Here is a 14,039-nt window from a genome sequence, read left to right as displayed (position 1 = left end):
CCTGGGGAGCCACAGGGCCACATCTGGGGCACCTGCGTCTTGGGAGCCAGAAGAAAACGCCTGGAGAATCAGCACCTCTGGAGGTGAAGGGCAACATCTGAAGTCCGGTGCCAGAGGAACATATCCACATCTGGGGCTCAGCTCTCAGGAGCCCGGCGGCAGACCCCATCCCTTGCACAAGAAGCGGGGTCCGAATCCTCGCCCTCATCATGGAGGCGGACCCTCAGCACATGAAGACCCTTTATGACGCCCGGGGCTTCCTGACGGCGGTGCCAGTGCTGGACCCGGAGGAGCTGGAGGGCCTTCGAGGAGCTGGAGCAGGAGTTTGGTAGGTGCAGGGAGGGCAGCCTTATCTCTCGAGCTTATTTATGCGGTCCTTGCGTCATGCTTGCATCATGCTAAGTGGTACATGCACGAGGCAAAGCCCCAAGCCAAATTTATGAAGCCCCGCAAAGCCACTCTGCGTGGCCCTGAGCGGCTTCACAAATATGGAGAAAGGCAACGCAGCGCAAATCACTGCCTCTATGGATTGTTTATATGCTGGAAGGTGTCCCCTCCTGCACTGAAACAATCCTGCTGTAACACAGGCAGTGCTGCACCATGCTGCAAGGGTGCCAGCGTTGACACTAGGCTGCAGAAACTGCGCCAGCGCAGGGAGAAAGGAAAACAATGCACCGTATTGGATAAATGCGGTGCGTTCCTGCCTTTTCCAGTGGCGCAGGACGGCGCAGGAATGTTTTTTGCTGTGCTGCTCGGTGCCACCATTCCCATATATAAGCCCCTCCATTTAGAGGCCTCTCGGGGTAGAGACTAACCCCCCTCCTTGTGTCCCCTGTAGGCTGGGTCTAAACTGGGGTGGCAAGGTGAGCAAAAGAACGATGGATTGAACCCAGACCTCTTGACTGGGGGTGAATGTTTGATTTGCTTTGCATTCCGTCCATCATCTGTGTGTCTTTTCCTTTCTCACCCTACAGGGAAGGAGCACGCCCAGTACAGCCTGCACAACGCCCACCTGCGCCTGCCCTGGGTACTGGGCCTCGCCACCCACCCGCACACCCTCCAGGCCATCACCGCTGTGCTGGGGCCCCACGAGGTCCTGCTGGACTCCAGGTTCATCTGTAAATACCCGGCCTCCGACGTGCCCCACCGAGGGAACAGCGCCCCCTACGTGGCCTGGCACCAGGACATCAAGTAAGTCAGACTGCGGGGTGCTGGCTCCAGGGTGGGGGAGGGGAGGGATCAGCAGGGGTGATGTGTCTGTTTGTACTTCAAGGGTAAGGCCAAAGGATGGCATTCCTGCCCCCTCAGCCTGGTGAGGTCTGAATAACAGGCTACCTGGTGGGCACCATGTGGTGTTAAATACACAGGGCGATACGGGGTGCACACACAGCATAGATTACAGCATCTTTCATCTAGGCAGTACATGACGGCATAAGGCTGGCTGCACTACCAGACACACATCACCCTGTGTCATCCTGTGCTCTCGTGTGCCATCATGTGGCTTATTATGCCCTCATGCACCATCCTGTGCCATCATCTGCTATCCTGTCCCTCCATGTGTTATCCTATGCCCTTTGTATAATATCCTGTGCCCTCATGTGTCACCCTCTGCCCTCATGTGCTATTGTGTGTCCTCTTGTGCCATTCTGTGCCATCATATGCCATCCTGTGCCCTCATGTGTCAAAATGTGCCATCCATGCCTTGATGTGCCATCCTGTGTCATCAATAGCCATCCTGTGCCCTCGTGTGCCATCCTGTGCCCTCATGGGCCATACTGTGCTCTCATGTTTTATCCTGTACCATCATGTTCCATCCTGTGCCCTCATGTACCATCCCGTACCCTCATGTGCTATCCTCTGCCCTCATGTGCCATACAGTGCTCTCATGGGTTATTCTGTATCCTCATGTGCCATCCTGTGCCATCCTATACATTTATGTGCCATCCTGTGCCCTCATGTGCCATCCTGTGCCCTCATGTGTCATCCTGAGCCCTCATGTGCTATGATGTGACCTCATGTGCCATCCTGTGCCCTCATGTGCCATCCTATGCCCTCATGTGCCATTCTATGCCCTCATGTGCCATCCTGTCATGTGCCATCCTGTGCCCTCATGTGCCATCCTTTTGCCCCGGGGTCTGCCGATGTTTGGCTGACAGTGTCCTCCTCCTTTTACTTCCAGGTATTGGGGCTTCGAGGGGGGCCCGGTGGCCTCAGTGTGGCTTGCCCTGGATGACGTAGACGCAGAGAATGGTGTCCTGCAGGTTATTCCAGGTATGGATAAATTCCCATAGTCAATGCATGCATCACAACAGCCTGGAGCTGTAACACTGATTGGCTGAGAATGGGGGATGGGCTAATACTCTACTGGTGAGCTCCAATGTAATCACATAAGAATCTAGGACAGGGCTCCACAGCATGGGAGATAGACAGGCCATCTCTTTACCTTGAGCCCCAGTGTCGTGACATAGGGATCTGGGACAGGACTATACAGCAGGGGAGGCCATCTGTTAACCAAGGAGCCTCAATGTCGCGACATAGGGATGTGGGAGAGTTATGCAGAATGGAAGACGGTGCATTCATTCACAATGAGTCAGAGTCCAGACAAGCAGGGGTGCAGCAGGCTAATATTGTTGAAGCCCTTGGGCCTTGACTCAGTGGTGTTGACAAATTGTCTACTTCTCTATCGGAGTCCACTGCTGTCCTGACACAGGGATGTTGTCTTTGCACAGAAAGTCTGGAGATAGAACGCGGGCTCCACACAGGTCCTGGCGCCCTCAGCACCATGTGGGTCACAACTATATCTCAGGATGGAGCAAGTCCATGCTGCTATGTACGAGCGCCCCAGTGTGATCAGAGGGATCCGTGCCAGGGTCGGATTGGTAAGGGGGCTCTCGGGCCATGGGCGATGGGCTGGTATCTGAGTTGCAGCTGTGGGCCGCTTTTGTGGGCAGCGTGGTGGCCGATATGGGATGACTATGCTGCTCCACCCAGTGGGGACCTGAGCAGCCTTTGCGGAGGCAGATGGACCTCCGTTACCCCCCTTTTACCAAGGGGGCGGAGGTATCATTCCCAGTCTCCGGCTGGCCCCGCCCATTAATGTATTCAGATTGAGCAGGGGCAGGGGGGCTGAGCTTAAGTGGCCTCACTTATATTCAGGTGTGGTTCACCAGTGTAAACTATTCCAACAACACAGAGTCCTAGCAACAATCATCGCATTTTTTAAATCTTAGTAAAGTTAAGATAAAACACACCTCTCTTATAGAAATCCCCCAACTTCTTTTTATAACACTTAAAACACTGAAGCAATGTTTTAAAAAAAGACGGGTGCAGATTTACAAGTCAATTGCGTCACATTTACGCCGTTGTTGCGTCACTTCTGTGACTCAGCGGCGGCGTAAACCATGCACCACGTTGCGACTTATTTACAACCTGACGCATCTAGGGAGATGTGTCACGTTGTGAAGCCCTGCACCACATTAAACCTGCGTCAGGGTGGGCGTTCCGTCGGAACAAACCTCGTAAAAGTGACGGTGTCATTTTTCAGAGGCTGCTGCGACGAAACCTTACGCCTGCTTGAAGCAGGCGTAAGGAGTGGGGCAGCACGTTAGGTATGGGCGGTCCCTGAACATTGCTGGAGTAGCGTTGCGCCTGCGACATGACTCCAGCCATGCACCGACCTTACACCATCAGATGCGACATGCATCTGTCTATCCCTGCGCCACGGTGTGCTGCATTGTAAATGCGACGCATCCGTGGTGGCGCAAGGAGAATTGCGAATCGCATTGTTACTGGCGCATCACTGCTAATCTGCAGGGATGTGCCAGTCCTTGTAATCTTCCCCGCAATCCGCAAATGTGGGGCTCTTTTTTCAGGGTGCTCGGGCCAACTTTTTTCAAAGCCAATCAAACCCTGACCCGTGCTTTACTGTACAGCTGGAGCGGGGGGACACGAGGTCCTAACAGAGGGACGCTGCTTATGGTTCTACAGGCAGAGATGTCTTTGCCTGTAAACACGGGCACCACTGCCTTGAAAGAGTGATATTGGACAGGGTTGGCCAGACAGGGCTCTAGTAGGAGCCTACAATCTTCACTCAGATTAGTGTCAGAGGCTAGACTCCTGGGGGCTGTGGAGGCCTGGATGAAAGATCCCCGGGGTCCTCGCGGGGTTCTAGTGTTCAGAGATGGCTCTCTCTTTATTTAGAAGCCGCAGTCCTCTGTTAGATGAAAAACATCCTTTACCACGCGTCTTTTCCATGCATGGCTTTACCACGCTTCCTTTACCACACAAATGCCTTTACCACGCGTATTTTCCATGCATAAGTTTACCACGCTTCATTTACCACGCAAATGCCTTTACCACGCAGTCTTTTCCATGAATGCCTTTACCACGCAGATGCCTTTACCACGCAGTCTTTTCCATGCAACCTTTACCACGCTTCCTTTACCACGCAAATGCCTTTACCACGCAGTCTTTTCCATGCATGCGTTTGCCACGCTTCCTTTACCACGCAAATGCCTTTCCCACGCAGTTTTTTCCATGCATGCCTTTACCATGCAGATGCCTTTACCACGCAGTCTTTTCCACGCAACCTTTACCACGCTTCATTTACAACCCAGATGCCTTTACCACACAGTCTTTTCCACGCATGCCTTCACCACGCTTCCTTTACCACGCAGATGCCTTTACCACGCATGATAATTAAAGGTAAATGTGTGTATAATTATTGTGGGTGTGGCCCGTGCTGACACCTCGTTTTAGACAGAGGCGGGGACTGCATGAGTACCCAGGCCAGGAATCAGTGCCCCCTTACTCCAACCCTCTTTTCTTCTGCAGGAAGTCACAAACAAGGTGTCCTGGAGCACCGCACAGCAATGACCCCCGGAAACATGCTGTCCACCAATCAGGAAATTCCGCTGCACCTGGTTGATGCAGAGAAGGCGGTGGAGTGTCCTCTTCAGGCTGGGCAGATGTCGGTGAGTTCACAGCGCTCTGTCGTTTCCTGGACTCATGTCTCACAGTTGTGGTTATTCCCACAGGCAAACAAGCAAGGGGTTACTGCAACGTTACGAAGTAACATGAAAAGCCATGATACTTGAGCCCGGTGCATTGTGGGTGTCAGGCAGACCAGTGATTCTCCCACTAATAAATGAGGCAGTCGGGAAGTGGCCGGGGCCAAGACATCCATCAATTTATGGCACCGCCCTTCCCATAATGAGCCTTTTGTCTCCATTACTGTGTACTCACAACCCCCCTTAAAGGTGTCCCAGAACTGTGTACTCACAGCCACCCTTAAAGGTGTCCCAGAACTGTGTACTCACTACCCCCCCTTAAAGGTCCCCAGAACTGTGTACTCACTAACCCCCCCCCCCTTAAGGGTGCCCATGTACTGTGAACTCACTACCCCACCTTAAGGGTGCCCATGTACTGTGTACTCACAACCCCCCTTAAAGGTGTCCCAGAACTGTGTACTCACAGCCACCCTTAAAGGTGTCCCAGAACTGTGTACTCACTACCCCCCCTTAAAGGTCCCCAGAACTGTGTACTCACTACCCCCCCCCACCTTAAGGGTGCCCATGTACTGTGTACTCACTACCCCCCCGGTGCCCATGTACTGTACCTCCCTGTACTTACAGCTTTCTTTGAGAGTGCGCCAGCACTGTGGACTCACAGCTCCCCATGACGGTGCACCAACCTGTGTACTCACAGCTTTCTATGAGGGTGCGTCAACTCTGTGTACTCTGTACTCACAGCTTACCATAGAGAAGCGCCCACACTGTGTACTCACAGCTTACCATAGAGAAGCGCCCACACTGTGTACTCACAGCTCCCCGGGGTGCACCCGCACTGTGTACTCACAGCTCCCCCAAGGTGCACCAGCACTGTGTACTCACAGCTCCCCCTGGGGTGCACCAGCACTGTGAACTCACAGCTCCCCCTGGGGTGCACCAGCACTGTGTACTCACAGCTCCCCCTGGGGTGCACCAGCACTGTGTACTCACAGCTCCCCCTGGGCATGCACCCGCACTGTGTACTCACAGCTCCCCCTGGGGTGCACCAGCACTGTGTACTCACAGCTCCCCCTGGGCATGCACCCGCACTGTGTACTCACAGCTCCCCCTGGGGTTCACCCGCACTGTGTACTCACAGCTCCCCGGGGTGCACCCGCACTGTGTACTCACAGCTCCCCGGGGTGCACCCGCACTGTGTACTCACAGCTCCCCCGGCGGTGCACCCGCACTGTGTACTCACAGTTCCCCCGGAGGTGCACCCGCACTGTGTACTCACAGCTCCCCCTGGGCATGCACCCGCACTGTGTACTCACAGCTTCCCCTGGGGTGCACCAGCACTGTGTACTCACAGCTCCCCCTGGAGTGCACCAGCACTGTGTACTCACAGCTCCCCGGGGTGCACCCGCACTGTGTACTCACAGCTCCCCCGAGGTGCACCAGCACTGTGTACTCACAGTTCCCCCGGAGGTGCACCCGCACTGTGTACTCACAGCTCCCCCTGGGGTGCACCAGCACTGTGTACTCACAGCTCCCCGGGGTGCACCCGCACTGTGTACTCACAGCTCCCCCTGGGGTGCACCAGCACTGTGTACTCACAGTTCCCCAAGAGGTGCACCAGCACTGTGTACTCACAGCTCCCCCTGGGGTGCACCAGCGCTGTGCAATCACAGCTTTCCTTGGGGTGCCTCAGGACTATGCACTCAGTTTCCCCTTGAGGTGCACCTCAGGGCGCTGCCTGTCTTTTCTCTGTCCCATATCCAGTGCTTAATTTGTGCCTGTGTTTTCCGGTGCTTTTCTGTAAACAAAGGCACATATGTCTGAGAAACCACCATATGGTGGCAGTGTGTGTGTATTTTTAACTAACTTTCATTAGTAGAGAACTAAATGATTTAATATAGGTTTAAAAAAATGACAAAACTTAAAGGTAAAAAAGTGACGCAGGCAGTGCCAGCTGCAGTGGACCAGTGAGTAACACATTGGGCCTTGGCACTTACATTTTTGGCAGATAAGCACGGCTCATATCCTACATTTCTCTCGTCAGATCCACGACGGGCTTACAGTCCACGCCAGTGAACCCAACACGTCCCACAGATGCAGATGTGGCTTCGTTATTCGCTACGTCCCCACCACAGCCTACCCCGTGGAGGTGAGTACAATCCTCTCCTTCATACTGTCTGAGTATGAATGTGGGTCAGTGGGATTATTAGACGACAAGAGCGACAGTGTGGACTGTATGTGTTTGTGTGTGTGCATCCACGCACGTGTGTTTGTGTGCGTGCATTTCTACTCGTAACTGTGTGTGTTTGGGGATTTAGATAGTTTTGGTTGTTAGTTATGTAAGAGAGGCAGGTTTGAAGGTTCAATAGTTTGGGGATTTAGATACTTATGGTTGTTAGTTATATAAGAGAGGCAGGTTTGAAGGTTTAATAGTTTGGGGATTTAGATAGTTATGGTCGTTAGTTATATAAGAGAGGCAGGTTTGAAGGTTCAATAGTTTGGGGATTTAGTTAGTTTTGGTTGTTAGTTGTATAAGAGAGGCAGGTTTGAATGTTCAATAGTTTGGGGATTTAGATAGTTTTGGTTATTAGTTATATAAGACAGGCAGGTTTGAAGGTTCAATAGTTTGGGGATTTAGATAGTTATGGTCGTTAGTTATATAAGAGAGGCAGGTTTGAAGGTTCAATAGTTTGGGGATTTAGTTAGTTTGGGTAGTTAGGTTGTTCTATAAGAGAGGCAGGTTTGAAGGTTCAATAATTTGGGGATTTAGATAGTTTGGGTAGTTAGGTTGTTCTATAAGAGAGGCAGGTTTGAATGCTAGATAGTTTGGGGATTTAGCTAGCATTGGTTCTTAGGCTGTTTTGAAAGAGAGGGAAGGTTTATGGTTAGTTATTGTTGCAGAGTACACGTTTTAGAGATTTGGTTGATCATGCCCTGTTCTCCCTCTCTACATGACACCAGTGTAGGTCCTCTATGATAAGGTCTTGTATTCTCCCACGTCTGAATGCCCTCAATCTAATGCACTTCTCTCCTCTCTGATTCCAGGACCCCGAGCGCCCCCGATCCTTCCCCGCCACCGTGCTTGTTGCAGGAACAGATGAATTCCAGCACTTTACAGATCATGCACCCAACTTTTTCTCCAAGACCTTCTGACAACTCTGCAGAGCATCATCAGGAGACACCTTCCTCTCTTCATGTAGTTCATAACTGCCAGTAACATGCTGCTGCAAGGTGCAGGTTCATTCCTGATCTCAGATGGAGCCCTATAGGTTCAAATATGTATTTCCTCATTTTTTTTATTTTTTATAAATCTTTATTAATAGGAAGGAATAGTGGTTAATCAGTTACATACATTTTTTTTTTTTGTTTTGGTGTGTTTTACAGTCCGTACTTTCCAACTTTGGTATACGACAAGAGACTACATTGTAGCAAGGACCGTGTCACATTAAACCTTAGGCGACTAGCCAGTACAGCAATCGACGGTCTGTGTGCTAGCACTGTGTTCCTCTAAACCCCTTTCCTTCTTATACGATGCAATTACAATTCACTTTTCTATAATACAAAAACGGTAAACTTCCCAGCCCCCCCCCAACCATGTGTCATCATAGCCATTGTGTCTCCACCTTCCTCCCACATCAGCATTTGCCTTAGTTGGCACGTCGGTACATAGCCAGGTCCGAGCCAATAATGTCATATTGCATTGTCGCTGAGGTGAGCACCCCGTAGTCGTTCCATTACTCCTCTTCCCCCTCCGAGTCAAGGTCGTCTCCCTCTGGTAAGGGGTCACAGATTTCCCCTCTGTAGACATTCCACGCCGCCCAGACTTTGTTCCATTTGCGGGGCGCTGCTCGTAATACGTATACTGCCCTTTCAGTTACCATTAGGATGTCCATGTTTTTAGCCCATCTACTGGCGGTGGGTAGTTCTGGTGCGCCCCACTTCTGCGCTATGTCCCGCTTAGCCACTGTCATAGCCAGAGTTGCCCAAATCAATTCGTATCTACCCAGGTCATTGGGGTCCCAGATGTTCAAAAGGCACTTGCGTGGTTCAGGTAGTACAGAGTGTTTAAGGGCTTGGGAGATCGAGCGCAGTATTTGTTTCCAGAATTCACGTATTCGCGGACATTCCCATAGCGTGTGCAGCAGTGTCCCCTCCTCCCCGCAGCCTCTCAAACAAAAGGGATGTGGTGCTCTCAGAATTTTATGCAGTAGCGTCCTGGTATAGTAAATGCGGTGCAGGATTTTAAGTTGCACCAGTCTGAGTTTACTGGATATTCCAACCTCCCTCGGGGAGGCCAGCGCTTCGTTCCATTCAAACTCATCTGTCTCGCCTAGTTCCCCATCCCATTTTTCTTTAAGTTTCAGCGTTGGGTCTTTGAGATTGTTGATCAATTTTTTATATGTAAGGGAGGTAGCGCTTTGGACCATGAATTCCGTTAGCAGTCCATCTTCTAACGGGGAGGATTCAGGTAGGGCGGTGCCTGCCGGGATCGCCTGCAGTAATGCGTGTCTGATTTGAACATATCTGAACGTTTCCGTGGGCCCAAGGTCATATTGCTGTTGTAGGTGTGTAAATGGCACTACTGTGTCATGATCCCAGAGGTCCCCTACTGTAGAAATGCCTATGGAGTCCCACCGCTCAAATCCCTTACAGCCTCTGAGGTACCCCCATGCCTTCGTGTCCCATAATGGTGTCATTTTGGTGATTCGACCCACCCATCCCAGTCGAGCCTGTGCTATATGCCATAGAGCCGCCGTATGTTTGGTCGGACCAAGTAGGGTCTTAAGTTGTGACTTATTATAGAGTACAGACAGCATACAGTCCGTTCCGAGTTGCGACCAGTCTGCTCGATAGGCAGGGTCCTCTTTCGGGCGTGGATCCAATAGTTTATAATTTTCAGTTGGGCCGCCCAGTAATATAGTTGAATGTTGGGGAGCGCTATTCCTCCCTCGTACCAGCTTTTAACCAGCTTGTCGTAAGCAATACGTGCCGGGCCAGCATTCCAGAGCAAGGTATTGACCAGCTCTACGATCTGCTTAAAGTACCGAGGCGGCACCAAGTGTGGGGTATTTTCTAGAACATAGAGGAGCCTCGGGAGGGTCATCATCTTGTACAATGCTGCCCTACCCAGTAGGGTCAGAGGCAGGGCCGCCCAGTGCTTAACATCCGCTCGCAGGCGGTCTATGGGTGGTTTCAAGTTACTGGCAAAAAAGTCTGCTTCCTCACTTGTGATAATAATACCTAAGTACTTGAAAGAGGCAGTCATCGTAAGTAGTGGACAAGCCTCCTGTAATCTCGGCGCCGGGCCCTTTAATGTATATATAGTAGATTTCGACCAATTTATGGTGTAGCCCGATGTGTGCCCGTGAGTGTTACAGAGGTCTAGCAGGGCCGGGATGCCGGCATCAGGTGCAGTCATGTAGATGAGCATGTCGTCTGCATATAATGAGACCTTGTCCTCCCAACCCTCCTCCCACTTAATGCCTGCGAACAAGGGCGTAGACCTGATCTGAACTGCCAGGGGCTCAAGCACCAATGCGTAGAGCAGGGGGGACAAGGGGCAACCCTGTCTAGTTCCCCTGCCTAACAGGAACCTTGGCGATATGTGGCCATTGGCCACCACCTGCGCGACAGGCTTCGTATAGAGCAGCCGTATCCACGCTATGTATTTCGGCCCAAACCCCATACGTTCTAATACTATGAAGAGATACTCCCACTCTACAAGGTCGAACGCCATTTTAGCGTCGAGAGAGAGAATCGCTGCCTGCTCTGTGAGGAGGTGCGCTCGGGCCATCACACCATGTACTCTCCGGAGATTCATCGCAGTGCTCCGGTGAGGCATAAAGCCCGACTGGTCAGGGTGGATCAAGGTGCCGAGGTGGGGCATCAATCGGGTGGCTAGAAGTTTAGCTAATATCTTGGCCTCAACATTTAGTAACGATATCGGTCGATATGAGGTACACTCAGTCGGGGGTTTCCCCGGTTTGGGTATCGCCACAATCGTGGCCGTGCGTTGATCCAGCGGCAGTTCCGCTCTATCCCTGCTGTCCAAATACATGGCCAGTAATGGGGCACCGAGTTCTGGAGCCATGGATTTGTACCATTCTATCGGTATCCCATTCGGGCCTAGTGCTTTACCCGACTGTAGCGCTTGGATCGCCAGCTGGATTTCCTCCTCTGTTGGGTCTACTTCTAGGGTATCCCTATCTTCCGGTGTAATGCTGGGGACGGCAATATTCGCTAGTGTTGCTGCTGCCATCTGTTGTGTGACCCTCCGGTCTGGTGTGTATATGGATTGATAATGGTGTGCTAATGCGCAGACTATGTCCTCTGGGTGAGTTAGTGTCCGCCCGTCTTCCGTGTGTAGTCTTTGAATACCCTTCGCTCCATTCCCTCTCTTATCTAACCATGCTAGCATGCGACCTGCTTTGTCTCCCACATCGTATATTCTATATTTAGTGTTCGCGATGTACCCCTTCTCCGTCGTTCTAAGGTGAGCTAGGTATTGTTGTTGCCGGACCATGAGGGTGTGTGCCGTGGATGGGGAGGGGTCCGCCATGTGTGCATTGTTAGCCGTGTCGAGCGCAAGTTCCAAGTTTGTGAGTTCCTTTCGGGAATCCCGTTTGTGTCCCGTTATTGTTGCAATGGCCTCCCCCCTGAGGACTGTTTTTATGCCTCCCAGAGGGTGGATGGTGATAGCACTGTGCCTGTATTTTCAGCAAAATACTGCGTAGTAACAAGTTTGAGTTTTTTTTCGAATCTTGGGGATTTTCAAAAAGTTGGGGTAGATTGGGTAGAGTCGCGCACTTCTCTTCCCCCCAGTGGTAAGCGACAGGACAACTGGAGAATGATCGGAGATTCCTCTGGGCAGTATGTCCACTTTATCTACCATGCCTAGTCCCAATCCCAGTGTCATGAAATAGTCTATACGGGATAAGCTATTATGGACAGCAGAGTAGTAAGTGTACTGAGTGGCCTCGGTATGTACTTGTCGCCGGACATCTACAAGTCCTAGGGCTTCTACAAAATCTGATAGTGGTGCAGTACCCCGTGGTCGGGTCCGAGAGGGAAAGGTGTCCTTAAGTGGATCCATGATTGCATTAAAGTCCCCCCCAACAATCATGTCGCCATCAGGGAGGTCAAGGAGGAACTTGCCTAATGCAGGCAGGGCCACAGAGTGCAGAGCCGGGGGGATATAGACCGATATCACATTCAGAGATCTGCCCTCCCATTGCCCATGGACTGCGGCAAAACGACCCTGGTCATCCGCCACACAGTGATTTAACATAAAGGGGGATGACTTTTTCACTAGTATACCCGTTCCCCTTGAGCCCGCAGTGAAGTCTGCGTGTATCGCCATTGTATAACCACGCCTATCCAGTGCTCTGCAGGTGGACCCTGTGAGGTGGGTTTCTTGTAGGAGTACCAGGTCCGGACTGTGTCGTTTTATGGCCTGTAGGACCAAGCCTCTTTTGATTTTATCACCCAGGCCCCTGACATTCCATGTTAGCATGCGCAGTGGGGGCACCTCCCTAGTCACTGGGGAGCCCTCAGCGGGTGCGTGATTAAGTGGCCTGGCCATTAAGTCGGTGAGAGAGCAGTGCACATAACGTGCCCTCTGGAATAACGCATACGATGTTACGCGTCATGCTGTGTAGGAGACCTACAAATGTCAAGTAGCGTAAGTGTTGAATGATGACTGTGAACAAAAACATGAATTCTAACAGTAGAACTTCAATCCCATCCCCCCTCCCTGCTACCCTGCTCCACGGATCAACCCCCGCCCGTTTCCCCAACTGTGCAGAGTGCTTTAATCCTTCCCCAGTCATCTTACTTTCTTGTGGGGTTGGTGAGTCCCCCACGGGCACTGCCTGTGCCCACCTTACTCAGCCGCGTCAGATCCATGCCTTTTGCGGCACACTCAATCCTATAATAGTATGTTCCGGCGTCAAACCGGAGCCAATTGACCAGAGTCTAGCGGGTCCCTCTCCAAATCTGATTCCGTGTCTTCTGCGCCCACCTGACGGGGCGATTGGGAGGTCTGATTGTGCATCGTCTGTTCGGCCCGGTGTTGCGGCCGGTCCCGGTGCGGGCGGTGTCGCTGTCCCGCAGGTCTCCAGCCCTCCAGCCATTCCTGCGCCACCTCTGGTGTGTCAAAAAACCAAGTTTTTCCCTCGGCTACAACCCTTAGCTTAGCGGGGAATAGCATAGAGTACGGCAGCTCCCTGTCTCGTAGTGTTTTTTTAACCTCCGTGAAGGACTTACGTCGCCTGGCCACCTCAGCCGTGTAGTCCGGGAAGAAGGCCAAAGTTGCATTTTGGATCCGCACTGGTGGTGAGGCTCTTGCTGCCTGTAGGATCGCATCCCTGTCTCTAAAGTTGAAGAGCCGGGCCAGCACAGGTCTTGGTGCCGCTCCCGTCTTGGGCGGGCCTCCCGGGACTCTGTGTGCCCTCTCTACCGAGAAGAAGTGGGATAGGCCTTTGGGCTGCAGCTTGTTCTTGATGAGGTCTTCAACATAGAGGTCCATGGCCCCCTTCCCCTCCGTCTCCGGAAGCCCAAGGATGCGCACGTTATTGCGTCGTGAACGCCCTTCCTGGTCGTCCAGCTTGTCGTGTAGGAGCTTGGTTACCTTTTGCATTTTTTCCATGGCCAGTTGGAGTTCCGAGGTGTCTTCCACAAGTGACTTTGTGACCACCTCTACTTGCGACACCCTCTCCGCCATTTTGTGAAAGTCCGCTCGCAGCAAGGAGACCTCAGAGGGGATGGCGCCCACTATAGTTTTTACCTCTGTGAGTGTTTTCATGATGTCCTCCAGCGTTATTTTTGTTGTTCCCTCCGTTTCCTGAGTATGGGCATGTCCGGCGGAGGATCGCCCTGCGTTTTGCTGCTGACCTTGATGCCCGTAGGCAAATTTGTCCAATTTGGCCTGTGTGGACCCACTTCTGAGGCCTTTGCCCGCCATGGTGTTGGGGCACGTGAATTCCGGGGTCCTGCTCAGCGTATTCGCGGTCTGCGCCACTTCTTCGTCCGCCG

General features: G+C 52.2%; 1 protein-coding gene across 1 annotated transcript; it reads left to right on the top strand.

The window, feature by feature from the left end:
• Window positions 1-209: 209 nt before the first annotated feature.
• Window positions 210-8,159, top strand: LOC147689189 (phytanoyl-CoA dioxygenase domain-containing protein 1-like). The gene is made up of 5 exons (XM_086939883.1): window positions 210-328; window positions 2,180-2,271; window positions 4,834-4,973; window positions 7,051-7,155; window positions 8,052-8,159. Exons 1-5 carry the CDS (start codon window positions 210-212, stop codon window positions 8,157-8,159), a joined length of 564 nt encoding a protein of 187 aa, XP_086796009.1.
• The last annotated feature ends 5,880 nt before the right edge of the window (window positions 8,160-14,039 follow it).

This window comes from Lissotriton vulgaris, chromosome 10 (assembly GCF_964263255.1).
Source record: "Lissotriton vulgaris chromosome 10, aLisVul1.2, whole genome shotgun sequence".
NCBI classification, from domain to species: Eukaryota; Metazoa; Chordata; class Amphibia; order Caudata; family Salamandridae; genus Lissotriton; species Lissotriton vulgaris.
This window is presented reverse-complemented; position numbering and strand designations above follow the sequence as displayed.